This window comes from Tigriopus californicus, chromosome 7, assembly GCF_007210705.1.
Source record: "Tigriopus californicus strain San Diego chromosome 7, Tcal_SD_v2.1, whole genome shotgun sequence".
In the NCBI taxonomy this organism is placed as follows: domain Eukaryota; kingdom Metazoa; phylum Arthropoda; class Copepoda; order Harpacticoida; family Harpacticidae; genus Tigriopus; species Tigriopus californicus.
Window position 1 is genome coordinate 14,893,986 of NC_081446.1, and position 22,461 is coordinate 14,916,446.

A 22,461-nucleotide genomic window follows, 5' to 3' on the forward strand; every position below is an offset into this window, starting at 1 on the left:
TCAAGTAAAAGGATCAGAATCAGGTCTCTCCATGTTCTACCCTTTCCCCCAAAAAATAGAGTGGAACACACACAGGATCCATGGAACCGAAATGGTTGAAAGGGAGACTAAGAGCCAAAGAGAAACAAGGGTAGTCAGCGGCATAAAGCGAACAAAATCCAATTAAACTGGGGCATACGACGCACGAACGAACGAAGCAACTACTTTCCAGGTGGATCTCGAGCACGTTGTCGGTGTCAGTCTGAGTAACGCCCAGAGTCACAATAAGACCCCCCTCGTTCCTCAGATGAAGAAGAATAGTAGTAGTTAAAAGATGCTCTCCCTTGACAAAAGAACCCTGAGGAGCTCCGCAAGCTCCAGGAACCAACTAAAAAGGCACGGCTCCATTCCATTAAAACGGGACTTCCAGAAAGAAAGCTTTCTCTAATTCAGGTCAGCTTTCGTTAGCCATCTCAAAATACATTCGCTCTCAAAAAAAACAATGATGCAACCTTTCAGTAACCTACAACTACGAGTACAAATGCCAATTAATTGCTAGATATACTATTAGCTTTACAGTTCACTTTGCGATAAAACTTGATTCAATCAGTTCAACAACCTGTCAATCGGAAGTGGCAAAGGTGTCAAAGTAGTTGCATCATTTTGGTCAAGTTAAAGGTCAAACCCAGACATTTAATCGAGCAAGTTACAACGTATACTAATAAATACCCCTCATGGCCCAAGCGACTTTGTGAAGCGGAAAGCACATTCATTACCAATTGAAAGCACCATTTACAGAACCAGTAATTAAGCTCGGCTCTAATTAGTCTATTCGCAGAAAATCTACGCAATTGTGGACAAAGCCAGGCAAGTTCAAACAAAAAGCCTTAGCCATTGATTTTGCCAGCCTTGTTTCCCTTGTGCCCCTCATGACCTGGCCACGAGTGAAATTAATCTCATACGTATATTGTGAACCACTGCCTGAAAGCTAGTTACAAACTCGATGAAAAAGAACGTGAATTAGTGAATGAGACTGAGTTTCAATCCCGATTATTTTTGTGGGTTCATGAGTGGCCTTATTATCGGCCTTTTTGGCGGCCTCTCTCTTGGGTTGTATAACTAACGGTGGCTTTTTAATCAAAAGACCAATGAAGTAGAGTTCGACCTCTAATTTCGCGCAAATCTCATTTTTCGGGTTTATATTTACGTACGTATATGTTTGTCAATTGTCCAAAAAGAGCATTGTTCAGTGGTTCTAGCGGTTGTTCGTGCACCATGATTGTTCCAAGACACTCCGGGATATCATGGTTGTCCCACATTGAGTGACATTCTCATGAAATATTAATCGCAACGATCAATCAAATCAAGCAAAATACTTGGGTGACAGTAATTGACATGGTTGCTCACATAAACAGGAAGAAATAGGTCCGTGTTCTACAGAGCTCCACACGTACAGTACATACGCAATTCAAGCCCAAGAAGGTGTCCACACGGACGTGAACAAACAGCAATACGTAATAAATGCATAGGCTTGTGCATGGGAAAGTTATTTTCATGGCTCGACGTGTCAGGTGGGAATACATCGTGTCCAGGCGATCAAGCTCATTTCGTCGCGTGTCTTCTTATGAAGAAATGAGGCAATCTATATTGCATCACGAAAAGATTTCATGAACGATGACCTTTTCCAAAACAAAATTGACGACGCTGTTCTGGTAGTTATAATTTGGCAATGAGTTTCCTATTAGCTTTACAGGCCAATCATGGTGATCTATTGCCTACTGCATTCATTTAATTCTTTTGAGCATTCCATTATTTACCCTGAACGATCAAAAGGGATTTGGCTTGGGTTTAGGGTACTTTAAGCCAATTATTGGATACAGGGTCGAGGATTGATTTCGCTTTCCTTCACAAGAAAATTTCATTTAGCTCAGATACGCAAAGGTTGATCTAGAGACATATCTAGTTGAGTGCAATTAAAACTCGTTGTATTGTCTATGTACACTACAACAAGACTGTAAAGTTCTTGCCCCTTGATAACGCTTCGAATGTCAATAACCCCTGAAGGGATCCATTTCATTTGAGATTACTCAAAAAAACGTCCTTCTGATTCACGATTGATCTAAATCATGCTCTAAATCGAAGCCATTGAAAGCTGAAAGTTACGGTGCTTGATGGCAACCATGACTTTCTTGATTGTTTGTTAAGCTTTGTTCAAGATTGTTCAAAAGAGGCGACCTGATCCATTGCACTGGCTTCAATTCTTCAAAGTGGCAAAAAACTAATTGAAATTAGGGTCTAGGAAGTAACAGGTCAGGGCTCTTTTGCCTGTTATTATTGAAACTGGGGTTTCTCTTGATTGGTGGTATTGATGATATTGATGATTGATTGTATCGTAAGTTTTCGGTAAAGATGCAATGTTTCCCCGTCGACTAGAGGATGTAGAAAGTACTGGCTCGAATTTTCTACCGATCTACCGTAGTGGAAATTCATTTATTATTTCCAAATCTTTATTTACAAAAATGTTCGGCATTATGAGACAGCATCCAGCAAAGCAACCACAGCTTTTGACACCGATCTTCTTTTTCTCCACATTGCAATGACATGGTTAGCCAAAAAATGCAAATCAAAACAAGAAAATATTATGTGCTAACATGTGGTCTTAAGAAGAATTCTTGGAGACACTTATTTGAGAGGGCATACTAGTATGAATTCCTGAAGTTGTACACCTCTCCTGAGCTGCAAAGCTCCAAGAGTTTCAACTAGTACGCCTTTTCAAGTAAGTATTTCCATTCATTTTACTATTGGTGCCACATACTATTTTGTTGATTTGCCATGTTTTGACAACTTGGGCAAAAACAATTTCGGGCTCAAATGCTTTGCCATCATTGATGAATGAATGGTGCCTTACAATGGCGAACAATTTTGTGAAGGGAAATTTAAAGAGACTGAATGAGTTTCAGTCATGGTAGTTGCTGTAGCGATTGTGGCGCGGCCTGCTTAAAATAGCAAAATGGCACACTGACTTTTTGGCCACAGTGTAGTAATTGAATGCAAATTTGCCAATTCTAAATAGTCTAGGAATTGAGTTCTCATCCAATGACGGATGAACTCGATTCTCCGAGATATGATACGATCAAAAAACTACTTTTAATTTCAGTAAATTGCGTTCACGTTACATGTAGATCTTTTGATACGACGATAGAATAATAACAGTCGCTTCAATGGATATTCCTCGATTTCTTCACCGGCCGAATATAAATAACAAATCTGACATTTGAGTAATGACCTTCTTTTGTGTACGGAGTCCATCTGAAGATGCCTCCAAGTCCTGAAGGCTGTGAAAATTAATGATACACCCAATTCTACAAAGTTACTAGCAATAGGCTGCCATTAAGACGCGAGAAACGGTGAGAGAAAGAAGAAGAGCCTTGATCCCACATTTCAGTTTATCTCTGGTGTATAAAACTTCGAGCTTGCTCCCCCTCAATATACGATAAATGTCGGCCTTTCATTCGTTGTCCCAGTCTCGCCCCTCACCGAAGGACCGAAGGCCTTTATGTGTGTGTGCAAATCTATGAAAAGCAATGGTCATCAAAGCGTCATTAAGGTGTGTGTTTCTCCCTTTCTCCCTCTCCTTCCCCTCTGGATCATTATCATGGCACCCAGAGGATCCTTTTAAGGTTCAAACTTAATGTCATTCCAAGTTCCTTAAATGTTAATCTCTCGGTCTTAAATTATTCACGGACTTTTCAAGGCGCCTGTCTAGATCATCGTCATAGTCTACGATGTGAGTGCAACGGTGGTGCTGGCCTTGGGCCTGTAGCATGCTCTCTAGTAGTATGTGCGGATGTATGTATATAAGCAGAGGCCGGCAAACACACTCGACCGTGTCTTGAAAATTGTCAAACTTTTACGGAACTTTTCGTTTGGTCGTCGAGGATCTTCTCCTTCTTCTTCTTCTGCCTACTTCCACACTTCTCTTTGAAGCTCTGAAGGCTCTCCTTCCCATTTCAGCAGTTTCATCTCCAAAGGCCTCAGCACAGATGAGAGAGTGAGCCCCTTAAGCCAAGAGCATCGCCATGAAATTAACACGGCAATCAAGCCCGCCAATGCATCGGCCTTTTTTAGTCACCCCCAAGTTATCCATTTCAAAACTGTGACTTACCAATGACATCCAAGTTGATATTGTGGTACATTGTGGGGGATTGTCGAAAGTCCACCCGACAAATGTAAGTGCCTTTATCGAAGCGTTGCACGCCCGTTACACTCAGCATGGCCGGAGAGGTAGACACGCGGAAATGGGCCCGATCCCCAAAGGCCGTGGGTTCGGACCAAAGATCCGGCCGATCCGAACCCGGCTCATCTTGGCCTTTTCGAGAGTCGAAACTGGAAAAGATTGGGATAGAAAGCACGTTATTGTCAAGTCGAAAACATTTGACTATCCTAGAAGAAGCCTTTGTAGGGCAAGGCTGCGCTCTACTACGTATAAAGTGTAAGGTCAAGCAGAAAGATCCAATTTTTTTTGGACCTTTGGGTTTCAATCAAAAGATGAATTTTGACTTCTCTTTCTATCGTTCTTGTTAAAAGTTCGCTTTGAGCGTTGCCAACATACTTAAAGCTTGGCATGAAAAATGGATTCAAGTGAAAATTTCCTCTCCTAGTAGAAGGTCACATATCCAAAGACTGACCACAGGACCTCAGGTTTCATTGTGCGATTGTGAAAGCGTTGAATGCCAAAGAAGTCTTACAAAGCCGCGGGATAACTCCATCCAGGATACCCCCTGCTAACCAAAACAATTTAAACACTTCCCTTCACTGGGATTGCGATAATAACAATAACTCAAAAAGGGGTAGAAGGAAACCACTCAGTCACACAAGAGGCAGGATCTCTTTCATCATAAAGACCACCCTGCCAGACCATGGACCCTATCACTAAATCCAGTCTAATCTATTTCAATGCTTACCCTGTACTCTGAGTGTAGCGGGTTGGGAGAATGCTTGAAAATCGATAGAATTCTGAATGCTTCTACTCAAGTTCATTGAAGGTGCTTGGGAAAATTGGAACAATAAGCTCTCGAGGGTGTTACATTGGCTGGTTAAAGCCTGAACTCCAAAGGACGTGAATATAATTGTTCCAATCTATAGTTACCAAAAGAGTTAGGCTCGATTTAGGAGTTAGAAACGCTCAAGAAGCCTGAGTACGATTTTGAATCAAAACAAGCATTAATAATCGGCAGACATTTTAAGGCTCACGAGTTTGGTATAGCGAATCAGAATTTGGAAACACAATTTCAATCAATCTTTTATTTGTTCTTGTGGGTCATCAAATTCTTGTGGAGTTATGATAAGCGAGCAAATCATCCTGGAATACCAAAATAGAACAAATGCCTTCCCAATCGGAATAAGAGAGCGTAGGTTTTTCAAAGAAAAAAAGGGAATCGAAATTAAGCAAAAAAACCAATAATACGTAGTTTCTTCGCGCTACGACCGTCCCAATGAAGACTAATTAGAATCCATTGCTCACTTAAGCAATTTTTCAATTTTATCAAAATTGAGCATCAATTAAGCCCCAATCAATGACTTACAAAGTGATCATCCGCGTCGAGCATCAGTGTACGTAGGCGACTCTTTAACATGGTGTTCTTTGTTATTGTAACATCACAGTACGTTGAAAAAAACATGGCATGTCTCGAGAGTACTCGCGTCAAAAAGGGAAAGTACAAGAGTCCTCGTCTCGACAACATTGGATCCAGTAGTTTGGTCCAATATCATCCATGATTTTGCATTCTTATTTCCCGCGTCTGCTTGGCTCTACAGCTCTGACATGTTTGTTCCTCAACTCCGTTCCAAACCAACGACTGAACCCGAATTTCTTACCTATAAATAGGAGTAGGGGACTCCTTCCTGTACCATAGGACTAAATAAACACTATCTCCTGGGGTGGGTGCCAAGATATTGCACGGCAACTCGGCTCGTCCGCCCTCCACGGTCATGATATCAATTTCATCCGCTGACGACGAATCTGCAAGAAGTAATCAGAAGGGTGGGTGTCCGGAAGATTACGATCCACAAACTCTGCCAAATCGCGCCTCAATTATTTCCCTCCCCCCTTTCGTTTCTTTTTCTTACTGCTACTCCATCATCTATATAACATCCCCTAACTTCTTACTTGCATGCAGTTGTTGGTTCCCAAAGTGCAGGGCTGGCATATGTTCTCTGTTCGAGAAGAAAAACAAAAACACCCGCACCACTCCAGGTCCAATGGCTAAATGCAGTGAAGGAGAGGATCAAACTCAAGTGAGCAAGACACGGAAATTGCTCATTATACATTTATACTGTATCTCCTATGATAATCAGTTTTGGATGGGTGGATCGGGATGATATGGCACATCACTTGAGTAGCGGACCAAATTGTGTTCCATCTCGTCTCTTTTCCTGGTTCCCAACGAGAAGACGAGAGAATAAAAGCAAGAGAGCATAGCACGAGAGAAAGAGACAACATTTACCCTTTGCTTTTAGTGAAATGGGCCACTGACATGGACCACACCGAAAAAGAGGACGAATCGGCAACCAGGAGCAACAAGAGAACTTCCTGAATGCACTTCCAGTTCCGAGTACAGTAATGGTACACTTCTTCCGATGCCTTATGAATGACCTTCGACAAGAGAGCCTCTGTCAACTTTTTTGCCTTGATTGTTTATCCCTAGGCGAGTTCCTTCATGGATGGATGGAACAATCTATAATCTAAAGTCATGCCAAGTGCTCCTCCATTATCCCAGGTTCCATTATCTTCGCTGTTTCTGAGGCCATTTTCGATTCCCCTTTTCAGATGGTCTTTGCCCAGTGATTATGATGATGAATGAGCGCATTCAAGATGCGAGAAACGGGAACGTTCCCCTTCCAACTTGCCATGGACCAAGAGAGCCCAAACGAGAGAACCAAGACTGTCAGAGACACACAGAGTGGGACCAGGGTGGTTGAGGAGTACCAGAGTGGCAGAAGGACCATGGAAAGAGAGGGTAGAGAGAAGAAAGACAGAGAGATAGAAAGAACGAGGGGGGGAGGAAATTGCCGGATAGGGAATAAGCCGTTCCTTGTTAGAGGTACCTAACGGCCTGATCTTAAACAAGGTGTGCCGAAAGACGTTTTGCATATTTTCTCAACTTCACGACGTCTTCTACCCCCCACTCGTCCTTCATGTAGTAGGAGCACTCTCATATTTGGTCTTGTGGTAATTTCATTTTATGGCACCCATAAACTTGTTTGGTAACACTCACCGCCAACACCAAGATGTTTGTGCCTTTGTGTGGCTGGTGTTCAAGCTCACCTAAACTGGGACAAACAACTAGTTCAGTCTTTAGCAATCCTGGCTATCAAACTCAAATGCATCGAGTCGAAAAATTGCTTCCAATTATCGAGCCACTACTACTCCTACTTTTTCGTGTTCTAGGGAACTCTGTACTGTTCAGCGTGAATAGGAAGACTCCTGGAACATTGGACCATCACTCGAAACTTTCGCTTTTGTCCTGTTCCATTGGTGCTTGGGCGTGTTTATATAAACAGTATGCATGTGTTTGGAGTGCCAGAAGAACAAACAAGTGTCTCTCATACAGTAAATAAATATATAGTGGGTGTATATATATCCTTGTACCCACGACCGAGACATCCATCCCGACATCATGGAGCAAGCAGTCTCAGAGTAATACAAACTACCAAAGCTGAGAAGCACAAGCCACCCAGCCACCCAGCCACCCAGCTAGCAAGCAAGCAAGTGAGCAAGTGAGCGGGTGAGTTAGGAAAAGTGGCTCTTCAGGCCAGAAAATGAGGCTGCCTTTTTGCCATCAAGATTAGTTGGGATTAGGTCCTCTTTGAGCTTAATAGACTTTGAGTATGGCGGATGAGAAGGATCTCGCTTCATCTTTATCTTGCATAAGAAAAAAACGGATAAGAAAAGATATGGTTCAAGGCGATAGAGGCTTAAAAAAAGAGAGAGAGAAAATCTCAAATGAAAATACTCTCAGCTCAGTCTTCTCTGATCGGAAGCGAACCCATGGAATGAAAATCGATACTTCACTCAAGCCCAATTTATAATGCAAACTTGACTAGTACATCACTGCCAGGACGAGTATTCATGGGAAATGGAACCAGTGAAACTCGGATTGGTCTACCAATTGATTCAGTCTGGCCGAAAGTTTAGCGGCCAATAGACAGCATTAACCCGGAAGCCCCAGCAGCCAGAATATTAAACGAGATGTGTGAGTGCACAACCTAACCTGAGTGTCTTCTCTATTGTAATTGAAGCAACTTTGCTGCATGTCCACTTCGTAGCAGCCAGTGAAATCAATTATGGCTTCCTTAGGTTAGGCAACAACCCGGGGAGTCTCATGGGAGCACTTGCTGGAGTAAGTGCAACCAACTCCTCAGTGTTAATAGGTTGAAAAGATTTAGCAATGCAATCTCGTTAAGATTGGAGAGCGCTCAACAACGAATACAAAAGTATCCAAATGTTGTGGGTCTCATTATCACCTCGCAAAACGAGAGGGTCTTTTTAAAACTGACAATCCAATGGAACTCCTACTGTATTGTATCTCAATCAGGTATACAGAAAATGGTTAATTGATTAAGAAATCTCAAGTTGTTTTTCGCTCCTCCCGAAGATGTCAAACTGAGAAGGTTCCTGATCCAGCACATAATTGTCCCAATCTTTTTCCCTCTCTACCAATCGGAAAGTTTCCTTGTCCCATAATGTTGAGCTGTGGCCACTAAGTCAATCCATTACTTCCGACTAACGGGCGGGGCTATAAGGTCGAAGAAAACTGTCAAAATGTCCCGAACTTTGCCTCCAAAGCAAGGGAGAGAGAGAGGGAGAGATTGAGGGAGAGGAGTGCTTCTTGTTCCACATGATTGAAATTTGGAACTTCAACCTGACAAGATCCTCTCCTCAAAGTCTGTCGGCTCTCAATCCCGAAATAATACCACACATTCGTCGGTCCTTACATGCGCACCCACTCAGGCAGGCATGGTCGGAACTAGTCCCAGATTACTAAGTCAATAATATGATTACAGAGCGGGATCAAGCCAACCCTCCCACCAAAAAAAAACCTCCTCCGGCCTCGAGATTGACGCTTTCTTCTTTCTTCTCCTCGACAATGTTTGTGTGTGAGAGAGAGAGAGAGAGAAAAAAAAGAGAGTGAGGGAGTGGAAGAGGGGAAGATCTTCTCAAAGAAAAAAAGCTGGCTAAGAAAAAGTTTGTCGAGAGTTCTCTAGTAGATGGAAAACTAAGTCCCACCCGAGAGACGCACCAAAGAGCTTTGTGTTCGCAATCTGTTTGTGTGGATTTGGTTGGACACATTGATTTTTTGCACCCGGGGAAAGAAAAAAGAATCTGGCCAAACTTGCCAGATGAGAGAAAGACAGTCAGTCAGTCCGACCAACCTCGGAGAACCGGAAAAGCTCCGTAGAGTATTTGATCTATTCACTCCTGACATCTGTTAGACGTGGCGAAATGCATCTCTCTCAAGCCCTCTTGGTGCTCAGAATTGCACTCGGAATTATTAACCTTTTAAGGTCGGTCTTGGGTCGGTGATACGAAGTCATAGTTGAGTATTCATAGTAACGAGACTTTTCAGTTAAGGGACCAATCGCAAGCGATAAATCGCCCGGCCTCCTCTTTTCCTACGTGGCAGTCATTGCAAAACTTTTAGGTCTAATTTGGGCTGTCAAACTTTGGGAATTTTGCATTTTGCACTTGGCCTTCGCAGAAGTTTCCAACATCGCCTCGTCTACTAAAGCTTGTACTACAGTATGTACACAGAGTGTTTGGGTGTTCTTATACTACCCGACCAACGAGAAACCAGCCAGAGAAGCCGTCCATTTTGACTTTGGGAAGGCCAGCCTCAGACATGACTGAATGTGACGGGGGATCGCATTGACGCCTGTTTGATCCCCGGGTTCTGACATGCAAGATCAACAACGCTGGCCGGGTTTAGACCACAGAGGTTCCTTCCGTTACCTTTGAGCTAGATCATGAAACTAATCTGAGATGTAGGAATCGGGGAAGGGGGCAAATCCCAATGGATCTCCACGGCTCCAGATGCACTCGAAAGCAAGAGGCTGTTCGGAACAAGCGAAATAAACAACTTGGCACCGATCTAGCGGCAAAGCAACGATCTTTGGCTAGAAGAAGTTGCGAACTTGTTGGAACGAGGAGAGAAGCCAAGAAGAGGGCACCAAAGGCACGGAAGAGAGTTTCACTTTGCATGGTATACGATATAGACTTGCTTGTCCACATTAAAGGATCAGGGCTTTGAAGGGGAGCATGAAAACCCGCCGAAGCATGTCACGGAATCTCAAGATGAAGAGGAAACACCAAAGTTTGTCTCCAAAAGTAAAAGCAGATGACAGGTCAGAATTGGAAACAGGCATTCTCACTTCCGTTGGAATGGTTCCACTCGCGGGTTCTTGCAATCATCGAGCTCTTCTACTTCTCAATGATCCACCCCCCCCCCGGGGAAGATCAACATGGAATGGACCACGGACATGGGTCGGAAGTTTGGGTGCATTATTTGGGTATGCCCAGAGATGTCCGGGAACCAAAGTGAGGTAGGCGGGTCAAACGATCTGCAATGAACTTTCTTGCAACCAAGTTCGCGATAACTTCTCGCACTGGACTAGATTTGGGACGCAAGGGATTGTTTTGGTCGCGAAACTTTGCAGGGAAATTGGACCACTGAAGAAGTCGTCACACACTCACCTCCTTGGTTGTGGTACGTGATTAGGTTTTTGGTGCCAATAATGCAAACAATGTCCAAAACAACCTTCCAAATGAAATGGTTCTATTTCAAAATAACAAAAAAATGGGACCCTGAGGCATGAATTGAAGCACTGAGTGCAAATAGAGGAAGTGCGTTTCTTGTTGTTCTCGGCCTTTCAGATTCCTTGACCATTAGGAACCAGAAATGACATTAATAATGCTTTGGAATGTAATCACGAGTTGATTGATACTGCCCATGCTCTGATTGGTTCACTGTCAAAATTCAGTCCTCCAATTGATTTGGGCACAACTGTCGAGTATAAGCATTTTAAAGAATACCTATCACTCCAAAAATCTCCGAGTCTATGAAGGCTCTCGCACGACAAAGTAAAGACCCAAAGGCCACCATCACGAAGACCTCTTTGGGGGCTCAGTGGGTTGGGTCGTATCCAGCCTTGGAGTTTGGTAATTCGTGTCACGAGTCCAAGAATCAATCGCCGTCTTCGCGTTCGTCGTTCCAAAGGAGCCATGGGTTCCAAAAGGTGCCCTCAAATGATCCCCCCCAAACTTCTTTCCAAGGCAATCGAGGAGTCTCGGTAGACACTCTCAGCTGGCCTGTGTCATACAAAGGAAGCTGTTAAAATGAGAAATTCCAGATTGGAGTCCGAACTCAAGTGTAAAGCTGTTATTGAAAAAGCAGGTCGGTGAGTTGCAATGTGGCCCCCAAAAACACTAAAGGCGAGGTTAGTTGCCACTGGACCTGCTCAAAGGTCGAGAACTACTAGATTTGCCCAGAAGAGAAACCCATAAACCACTTGAACGTTTGTGTTGAAAGAAAAGGCTCAATTTAGCCAACTTGGCCGTTTAGGCCTTCCTCCCCATTAAGATAGTCCTCAAGGAGGTATACGCAGGCAGGAGAAAAAAACGATCTTTGAATTGTAATTTGTGGTCTTTGAGCGGCCTTCATCTTGTGGGTCTTCAAAAAAGGAGACCGTGGCCAAAGAGGAAGAGCTCGTGGCCAATGTTCCAGGAACATGCGGCTTTGAGTTGAAGCCCTTCCGTTAAGACCTTGTGCAATTTATTGGCAAACGCTCAAGCCTCTTTTAATTGCTCTGGAAGTGCGCGGCCTAAAAATGGTCCCAAGCGAAGTGGAGAAACCCAATCGGAACAGATTTCGAAAGAAACTCGAAGCTGACCTGTTTCGAACCGTCACATTGCCGCAAGTTTCTGACATCACTTTGAAACCAACGAGTGAAATAGAAAGTCTAGTAGAGGGAGGATTAGCCTTTAACCGGCTGATATGCGGCCTTCTTTTCCAAAATACTCTTTTAAGAGGACCAAGTCATAACAAAAAAAAGTTTTAACTTAACTTTCTAGATTATCATATCCCAATCTCATGGCTCTTCAAGTTCAAGTGAGATTTAGATTTACCAGAGTCATGGGCATCCATATTCATGAATTCTTGCTTCTCCTTCTCCTTTCTTTCATTCAGCTCTCTTCCGGACTAAAATAAAAAAACAGTATTACTGTATAAAAAGCTTCCTTCTTCCTCCTTTACGTATTGATCATAGGAGCCTTCATTCTGCTCTTTCTAGATACTCTCACTCACACCATATTCATGGAATGACGACGTTGAATGAGAACGAGAAAACCAACCGAAGAAGCCATTCTCTGCTCCTACACTACATGTACCTTTCCTCTCCACATTTTCCACATATGGCAAGAATGAAGCAAATGTATAAAGACTCTCCTGAGCTGAGCGGCTTTGAGGCGAAGCGAAAGAACGTCTCCACTTCACTGATCAAATTCCCAGCCAATCCATTTCAAACACCGTGGGAATCTGACCCTTAAACAAGAGCTTCCATTGGGCATGTTTGGGCAAACAATTTCATCCGTCTCCAATTCTCAATATACCGTATTGCGAGGAGCGCAGATAGCAAGGCTCATGCACAAAATGTTTCCAACAGTGCACACATGCACACGGTCTCCATTTCAAGTTTGACTGAAGGTGAATCGAGATGAAATTTGAATATTGATGTCTGATCAAAAGTCAGGGAGATCATCATCCGCTGCCCCCGGAACCATCATATCCTCCTTCTGTCTTTCTTTCTCTTCTTTCGCTTTCTCAAACACATGCAAGACCAGAGTGGATTTATGTGAGCAATTTTGATCACAGATATGGACTAGTCGTTGAAGAGCAAGAAGTAGAAGATGAACACGGCAAAGCGTCTTTACACGCCCCCTAGTCGAGGATTCCCACAAGGCCATTCCAAGTCCAACCACAAAGGGAGAAGAGGGAGAGAACCTTTCTAGAGCTTAGCTCGGAAGATCCTTCACTTGCAGCCTTCGTCTTCTTCCTGAATCCAGGAGCACGCTCAATTCTACTCTGAAGTCTCATCCACCATGTATTGCAAATCATATGCTTTTTTTACAAAACTCCCAAGGAGGTTCGTAGTACGTCATTGAATTTATTTAAGAAAATGTCAGCCATACAAGAGATGGGATTGCGCTCCAAATCAACTCAAAGTCAAGGATTAGGTAGTCAAATCATAATCCATGGACGAGACTAAGTGTATGTTGTCCCATGCATTCAGGGTTGGATATTTTCCAATCTCCAAGGGTATTCTGGGTAAGTAGTGTAACACTCAATTCAAAAGTAGATATGATGATAGGGGACATACCGAATCCAACGTCCATTCGTTGTGACTTTGTGCCCTCAAAGTATCCCTCAGGCTTACAAGATGCCACTAATTGCATTCTTTCTCCAACAAAGGCCAGCAAGAGCACGTGGAAGACTGGACAAAAGGACAGTCATTCCAGGTATTTCATTTACCTTCGTCTTTGTATGTATGGATTGGATGGCTATATAACTAACAAATCATTGCGGAATCAAGGAGTATTACTTGGGAAAGCGAAAATATCGAATTCCATTGGCAGGAAATCAGATCCGTAAACGACCTTGTTACTTCACTTTGAGAAATGAGCATGGAAATCAGGAAATATGAGATCTACATAGATACCCGATGGCCGTGGAGGCATCTCCCCGAATCTTTTTTGGAACAGAACATTCCCGATCCCGCATTTCTTGATGTGCAAGAGAAACTATACATTTTCCACTCGAGACTACTGTATTCCAGCGAAAAAGTTCCGCAAGATCAAAGGCTAAAGATGAGACTATAGATTCAACGTTCTACGACAAAATAGCCAGAACCAGATGAAAAGGAAGGACGGTTTTTTTTTGGTTCGTGCCAGTTCTCTAAGGTTAATCAACTTATGAAGTGTTTCCAGTTCGAGCTCAAGGTTCAATGCCCAATCGAATGTGAAAGTTAAGTTTCGGCTGTCTTACCTGAATCGAATGCCAAAACTCCCTTGGAAGGCCAAGTCAAGAAGGCCATCGTGACAAAGAGGACGCCGAGAAAGCGGATGTTGTCTGCTGTACGGCCAAGGCGCAAGAAGGCCATCGTGACAAAGAGGACGCCGAGAAAGCGGATGTTGTTGCACTTCATTGATTTTTCATTCATTTTCAACGCGGAGTCTAGATCTCACACGAGAAGGATCGATAATCGGATGGTTTCCCAATTCACTACTAGTTGAGCTTTCAAGGTGGTCGTGATCGCAGATGGTCATATCAATTATTTTGACACCCAATACGTTCTTTTTCAATTGAACTGGGCTCTTATGAGTAGACGTGGACGTGGCTGCGTGTCTGAGAGATTCTAGCTCTATATCTTGTAAAGATCGGAAGAGACGGACTCAAAAAGGGCGAGGTGGACCATTTCAGTGTTGCAAAGAGACCCATGAAATGAGTTCCATTCCCTCGTCTGCCGTGTTTCTCTTGCTCTCGAGTTTATAATCAATTTCCAGCACCTTCTTCTTCGTCTTCTGCTTCTTCTGCTTCTTTTCCTTCGTTTCGTCCGTTTTGGCTCCTCGGTGCATGTGAGTTAGAGTGTGAGTGTGTATGGACCTTCGCAGCTCTTGATATGGCTAGTGGAACCGGTTCATGGGTCCTTGAGGAGAGTAAAAAGGAAATAGGAATGTGCCTCGGATTATTACACTCTAAAATGCACTTAAAAGCTCCTTCCTCTCCCTTTATCCGGTGTGCGACTGAGTGGCAGGGTGGCGGTTGTTGCCCAATCTAGCAATCCTTGGGGAGTTTCTCAGCGTGGCCACCAACGTGGTTGTTGCATACGACGAGCCTAGTACGGTGGGTCCTGCTTGCTCACTTGATAGCCAATTCACTCGGGCGTCTCAGTTCTGTTTTTTAAGGGACTCTGTCTCGTTCCCTGGGTCGTTCTGTATTTCTTTCCTTCTTTCTGTCCCTGGCACGGGTTGGGCTCGGACTCTATGAGTAAAGAGATACCCTTGACCAGTCTGGGGGATGGCTTTTGGACACGTTAGAGTTGGTTGATGCGAGAGCCAGTCGCTGGATGTCCGAGAGCTCTTCCCTCACTTTATGCCCCTCGGGAAAACAAGAAAGATCTGACGTGTCCAGAATTCTCAAACACTTTTGGGATCTATCTCACTTGGGCCAGTGTGTGAGAGTGTGAGTCTGTGTGCGTGCGTGTGCAGATATGTATGTACTGTTTCAGAGGCAACGCTGCTGCTCTGGCTGATGTTCTATATAGGAGGTTGAAACCTACAGATCCCTCTTGACCGTGGTTATCCACATCATCCATGAGCGGCACTTTTTCCCCCGTCGCCTTGGGGTCTCCGAAAAATCAGTTGTGGCTCGCTTATGAGGCGCTTTTGATGTGTTTTTCTCGCGGTAGTCAAAGAGCCTCTTGCTGTTGCCCGATGTCTTGCCTCAAAGTTGTTGAAGGTCCCGTCGAGTTTGATAGTACCATCGAGATTCGTGCGACCGCCTCCAGACACAACAACACAACAAGTATCCGGGTATTGGACGTTCTCAAGACCTTTTGTCAACGCCAACAACAACAACAACGGACGGCAACTCGGCTGGAACTATCGTGACTGTATCTTTTTTCTACTTGGTATGTGACGAGTAAGTCGCACAGGAAGCCTTCATGATTGCCCTCTTTGTGCTTGAGATCTCGACCTCGAGGAGCCAAGATCGCTTTTTGCCACCTGGATTTGACTTTGGGCCCAGACTTGAAACACCCACACTCGCCCCCATGCACGACGTAGCTCTGTTTCAGATCGGTGAATCCCTTGGGGAAAATCAATCATAGATCTGTAGATCCGGAACAAAAACGAGTCTCGATGGAAGCGCGAAGGTCCCGAGGAACTCGGAACTTGGTCCAATCTTGCACAAGCAAACACTTCATTCAGCACTCAAGGAAACCATTATGATGAGTTGGATGGAAACTTACGCCCATTGCGGCATCCAACATCCAACCACAGCAATAATAATTCGACACCTGATTATGGTTTTCTTTGGGAAACTTTTTTGTTAGGCACCAAATAAACCTAATAGCGGTGACAGAACGAGAGCGTTGGGCTTTCGGGCTCTCTCTAGTGACTGAATTGCCCTTTTTCGAGGTTCCCTTTTTACGATGGTGTCATGATGTGTGCCAGGCGAGGCCGCGGCCTCCAAGCTCGCCGTCCTCCGTTGGAGAGGAGAATGCAATAAGGAACAGTTCCCGGTTTCCCTTCGTTCTCGCTTCGTCTCTCAGAGAGGCCCTCTGAGTGAACGGAAGGAACAAACCGTTGAGCGAAAGAACGCGAGACCAAATGGTCGTACGTACGTACGTACGTAGTACAACATACAGTCGTACAGTGGATGGTATGGTGTTCCATTTGAAGACTCTTTTTCAACCCTCAAATCCGTGGCTGGCCTTGCAGAGGAAAAAGCGCCAAACTCTCATCATAACCAGGCATCCACCACATGCACATCCAGAGAAGCAACAGCCTGGTGTGACCACTTGGCTGTCTTGGTGAGCGCCAAAAATGAGCTAATTTCTGTCCGTGAACCATATCAAATTTTCGGTCGATCCGATTTTTGCACGAAAAGAGTTACTCGCTACAAACACACGCATCACACACCGACCATGTGGGAACCAAAATGCTCCTTCAAAGGAGATTGGAAAGAAACCTATTTGGCGACATTGTCTTTTTATTGCCTTGTGCGAACTCCGGCAAGTATGCCATCATTCAAGGTTCAAATGCTTATCTGGCACGAACCAATCGAAATATATCATTCAAATATGGAACAGATCTATCAATTCCACCTCTGCTGGATCCCAACTCCATTGGATACTAGGCTCTCATTTTCAATTATGAAATGAGTTCCATTGGAGGAACGAGAGAGGGAGGGTCACTTTCCCCTCGCCAATCGCTTAATCAAATTTTGTTAAGATCTCCAAAGCTCAGCGAAAACGAGCCAAAGGACCCCTTGCACCAATGCCACGATCCAGCTTGCCTTGCAATCGTCGTCAGTCAGTCAGTCATTCCTGGAGGCATTAAGTTTCCTATTCTTTCTTTCTTTCTTTCTTTCTTTTGTTGCTCCCTCGCAAAATGGCTTGCAAACTAAGTAAAGAGGGGGGAGCTTAAGAAGCAATTAAAATAAGTCTTCTACATTTCCTCGAAATAAATCCGTACGCTAGGGAACAAGAAGAAGCAAGTCGTTCTCCGACGGTTCTGTGTCGGCAGGACCAGAGAAGGACATGATGAAGGGGTCGTCGGTTGGTAATTCATTCATTTTTTCCTAAAGATCAAGCAACCGGGCCTTCCTTTTTGTTCACAATTTGGTCATCTTTCTTCAGCTTCTTCTTAAGATAGAAAATGATGGGAGCGCTACAACATTCACTTGAGGGTGATGCCACAAAACTCACAGGAACAATGAATGACTGTCATTTGCATATATGAATTAGTCATCGTGAAACCGCTTTTCATAGAACAAGTTGGAACATTGTTTGCTTTGAGTAATGTGTATATATTTCTACTTAATCTGTTCGAGATGTTTATGACATATTTAAGACCTTTTTCTATATATGGTCATTCATGGAAGGGGCTGAAGTATTTAGAAACCAGGTCTTTTCAAATGCTGCCAATTCCGGCCCTTCACTTAATTAATCGATCTTGTAACAAAATAATCGATATCGTAGAAATTGGCCAAATCTTTTGGTTGGCTCATATTCCTCTTAAGGCTTAATAAAGCCAGTCTAAAACTACTCTTGAACAAATTGTGAGATTTTTTTCCAAAAAGCCGTCAATCAAGCGTGTCAAATAAAAATGTCTCAGCAAGCTTAAGTCCATACAAAACCACGACATTCGTAAAGATCTACAATACAGCTTCATTGAATATTTCTGCTTGATTGTTGATGTTTTAGGAAATGCATGGATTTTAATTGACTCTTATTAATGAAGCAACATTTAGAGTTTCAATTTGATTAGGATCTACACTGTGACCGTAAAGCCTTCGCGCCTCGAATTTAGTCATCCGTCTATGTACTCCTGCTTGCTTTCAAATAAAATAGGAAACTCCAAAAATGCGAGAGGTTCTCCACAACAATCGCACATTGCTTTCATACCGTAGTTCTACCCATTTCTAGTTTCGATAGAAATGAAGGACCATTTCATCTTCACCGGAAATTTTCTTGTTTAAAATTCCGTTACATGACACCACCAAAAGCACCGAGAAATAGACGAAAGGTATTTTTCGACAATGTTAGGAGAGAAAAGGCTGACCTAGCACTCTCTTTTCTAATGATTCTTTACCTCCAATAATATTTCAAAGGTGATTTGAGAATTTGAAGCCAATCGACCAGGTCGTCTCTTTCGATCCGGGACAAAAATTCATGTTTCATGTCAAGCAGCACATCTCCCAACTCTAAAATGCTTCTATTTTTCATTTCATTTAGCTAAATTATGGAAAAAAACTACCATGTCATAACTTATCAAGCATAAAAATCGGTTGAACAGTTCCTTGATAGTCGAAGTGATATCAATGGGCAGGAACTTTACGGTCACACTGTTTTTTCTCAATTTCTAGCTTTAATTTACAATACATGACGAAAAATGCACGACGAATACCAAACTAGAGGCCACAAATTTAAGCAGCAGCACACTTTATGAAAATTCAAGGTTTTCAAACCTGGCATCTCATTTCCATGATACACCGTCAGTCTCAAAGCAAAACATGAATTTCTCAGAAAACTCCGCTTTACTTGCAAAATGACGATCCTTGAAATATCAAATTTGACATTTTAGTTGACTAAAACCCCATAAGAACACAATTAAGATTGGGTAAAAACCCTCAATTTGTAACGGATAAAGATTTGGGGACGTGCACGTGCTCTTTCAAATTGGATACATGCCAAGATGTAAGTCCTCAAGTTCGAGGAATCGGTCATTAAGAAAGGAGTTTCCTCCAAAACAAAAAAGAAGAACCTACGCCCAAGAAGAACGAAAGCCTGCTTTTAGCTTTGTGAACCATGTCAAAAGTGTCACATATACTACGGCTCTTCATGTTTCCTCCAACACTACCAGGTACCACCAGATGGCAACCGCCTCACCAAAGGGACCAAGCCACTCAAAAGATCCCCAGTTCTCTTCTCCATTTCTTGCTTGAACTCAGTTCACGTCTTCCGCTCTATTCTCTTACCAACCAACCTAGACTGAAATAATTTTCGGGAAACATGCGATTTTGTCGTAACAAGGACCTTCTTATCCTTAAGTTCTTCTTTTTCTCCTCCCCCGGTTCTCCTCGTCTTTGACGGGTTTGCCAACATGCAAGCACCTCTCAAGGAGCCTTGGTATGGCAGTGTTCACTACCTACCTACATAGCACCAAAACATGGACTTCCATGCACAATGCCGCGGAAACATGTTGGCAAACTTGAGCAAAACCTGGACGGAATGGCAAAAAAAAATGCCTAGCAAAATTTGGCATTGTTGACAATGCACTGTGCTTCTTATCTTGAGGTGGTCGATTACTTCCCTCCAAGATCGGAGCCGAACGTTGCTCTTACAAGCATGGAGTCCTCGAAGTGAGGAACTGTTCCATTATCCAATTGATATCCTATCTGGAACCCTTTCCCCGAGCTGAGATCACCTTTCCGGAGATGATGCATCCCTGTCCATCAAAAAAGTTGGCCCATGCCCAACACGAGGTGAATACCTCAGGGTCAGGTTACCTAGCATCACCTTCCATTCCGAGGTCCGCCAGTAATACCAACTGTGCAGCAGCTACTGTACTACATATATGTATGTACATTGCTCAACCTCGCTCCTAGTTTGGAGAAGATGGAGGGAACCAGCGAGCACTTTGCAATTGTTCCTTCTCTTGTTAGAAGATATGTCACTCAACATTTATGTAATTCTTCTTTACAACTACAACAAACAAAAGGATGGCGGCGATATGCATCAACATCTGCCGATTACTTCCTTCATTAACTCATTCATTCATTCCCGTATAATCATCGACCCACGCCACCTGGGTCTTGGTCTTGCATATGGGACGCCAATTTCGCTATTGACTAGTCCTCACACTACGGCCATGGACCTGAGTCCAGGACATTCGTATCCTCCCTACAACACATCCTCTGTCCCTCGTTCAGTGTTCCACGGTTTGTGTCTGTCTCTCGACCATTGAAAGAGAAGGATGGCTGGGAACAAAATGATTATCTTGGGGCTCCACTTTGTAGTCACAACTTGTGCCTCAGGACTCCTTACCACAGCCCACCTAACCACACACCCAGTCGTGGTGGTGGTAGTGGTGGTAGTGGTGGTAGTGGTGGTGGGGGTATTAATACCAGAACGCTTGTGACTGGCGCAGTTCCAAGATAGATAGAGAAGACGCTACTTCTTCTAGCAGTGCTCCTAATACTGGCAACGTACCACTTCTGAAAGAATGCTATGAGAATGAAAAAGAGTGCTCAAGAATTTTTTCCAATCATCTACCCGTTCTTTCTGCTGCCATACTAAACGCCAGGGTCGCCATTGCAACGTTGATGCCCATGGCCAATCAGTACCAGACTGAGCTCGGGTCCACTTTGGAGGGTCTGGATCCATGATTCAGAGTAGTTTGGGATGTATGTTTCATCAATGATGAACCCTTCCACGTGATAGAGGACGATTGGCAGCCCTAGACTTTATATTATCCGTGGCCTAGCCTTGGCCAGGGTGCCAAAGGGCCCCCAATCTTGTCGTCCTAATATTGGAAGCACCCTCAAGAACAACTGATATTGAAAAGGCATGATTCATGGCCTGAAGGCCGGGAAACGGAACCCTAAGAGCTTCCTTCCGTTGGTCGAGGTTGGGAACCAATTGGAGCCAACCAACATGGGCGTCCTCTAAACCATCCTGATGGACTTCATTTGTTACGGACAAGTGCGGTTGTTTCAAAAGAAAACTGTTGAAGTCCGGTTAGTGGAGAGGACAGAAATAGAAAAAAAACCGCGGCAAGTTTGAACAATTGAGAGCCGTGAAGGAACCTTCGCATGGTCCTCGTGTTCGATTGAGGTATGATGAGACTGCACCCCAAGTTTCTTTTGAGCTGTTCCGAGTAGCAGCAAATTGTGAGAGAGAAACTTGAGTTATTTCTCATGTAGAGAAACTTTTGAGTTATATTTGCCGCTTCAGTGCGTTCCATTTCAGACTTTGAGAGCTTGGCTTCCACTCTACCTAGTTGGATGGAGTATCTCGTTGTACTCGAATAAAGCGCCTTTCTTTTGTAGTGGTATTCGACTAGTTCACATTTGCTTTTATTCAAAAAACCTTCGAATGCCAATGATAAGAAAGCACGTTGTCAATGCACACTTTTTAAAGCTTACTCAAGCTCCGATTTTTCTTAGCTTTCCAACTTGGCGATTTCATTTCATTTGACCATCGTTGAACGGAAAGTTGTTTACTTTAGACCAACTTCACAACTTCACATCCAGTACGACTTTAATTTAACCACCCCAAATACAATTTTAAATGAAAAACATCGCCAAGTAACAAATTCTTCATCAAAAAAGACGTCAAAAGAGTAATATAGTAGAATCCATTCCAAAGAGAATCGGAAATTTCCATTCAACTAAACGATCAATCAAGAAGAGTCTCAGAAATGGAGGTTGCGTTAATGGATAATTTCTAACCGAACAACTTTCCCACATGTATCATTGAGGCACTAATAAAGACTTAAAGGCAAACATAATTTGGAAACGTAGGTGCTGCCACTCGTAAAATGATTTTTTTAACCAAAAGCTGAGTAACAGAATCGAACCTGGAACCTGTGTCTAGCAAAGCTAATCGGCATATTGTACCGATATATGTATTCCGATCTCCTTAAGCACAAAATATGTAACTAAAATCATGATCCTGATGAAAGTATTTTGTAACTGATTGCTATTTTTGTGGCTCACAACATTACTTTTATTTTTCATTAGCAATATCTCATTGGTAGATAACACTTTCTTTTAGAAATTTTGATTATTGTTCCATCGTGGAGATGACACCATGTGCTATGTAAAGCTGTGACAACATGACGTAATTTTCTGTATGCATTTTTTAAATCATAACGTTGGCAAGATTTCATCCTAAATGTACCAATCTGCAACGCAATTCGAAAAAGGCTATCCAGATCAAATTGCTTTCGTTTGATTTCAATTAGCTTTCATTTTTGTTCGATTTAATGTGTTCATTTATGGCATTCAGAGGCATACGGATTCTTAGGATGAGTTCATTTCTCACCAAAACCTTTGGCAATATTGTTGAGTCTTTGATAGCCAATATTCATTTTGAATTATTTAGCACACCAATGTCAGAATATCTGTAAATTTAACTCTA

At 43.2% G+C, this 22,461-nt stretch overlaps 1 protein-coding gene across 1 annotated transcript in view; it reads right to left on the reverse strand.

The window, feature by feature from the left end:
* LOC131883259 (roundabout homolog 1-like) overlaps window positions 1-14,156 on the reverse strand; it is a 47,881-nt gene extending 33,725 nt beyond the window's left edge. Inside the window, exons 1-3 of the mRNA XM_059230695.1 lie at window positions 14,079-14,156; window positions 5,857-6,001; window positions 4,145-4,365 (exon numbers count right to left, since the gene is read on the reverse strand). Of these exons, the coding sequence (XP_059086678.1) occupies window positions 4,145-4,365; window positions 5,857-6,001; window positions 14,079-14,127 (415 nt within the window). The 5' untranslated portion in view covers window positions 14,128-14,156. The remainder of the gene's footprint in view (window positions 1-4,144; window positions 4,366-5,856; window positions 6,002-14,078) is intronic.
* Window positions 14,157-22,461: the final 8,305 nt, after the last annotated feature.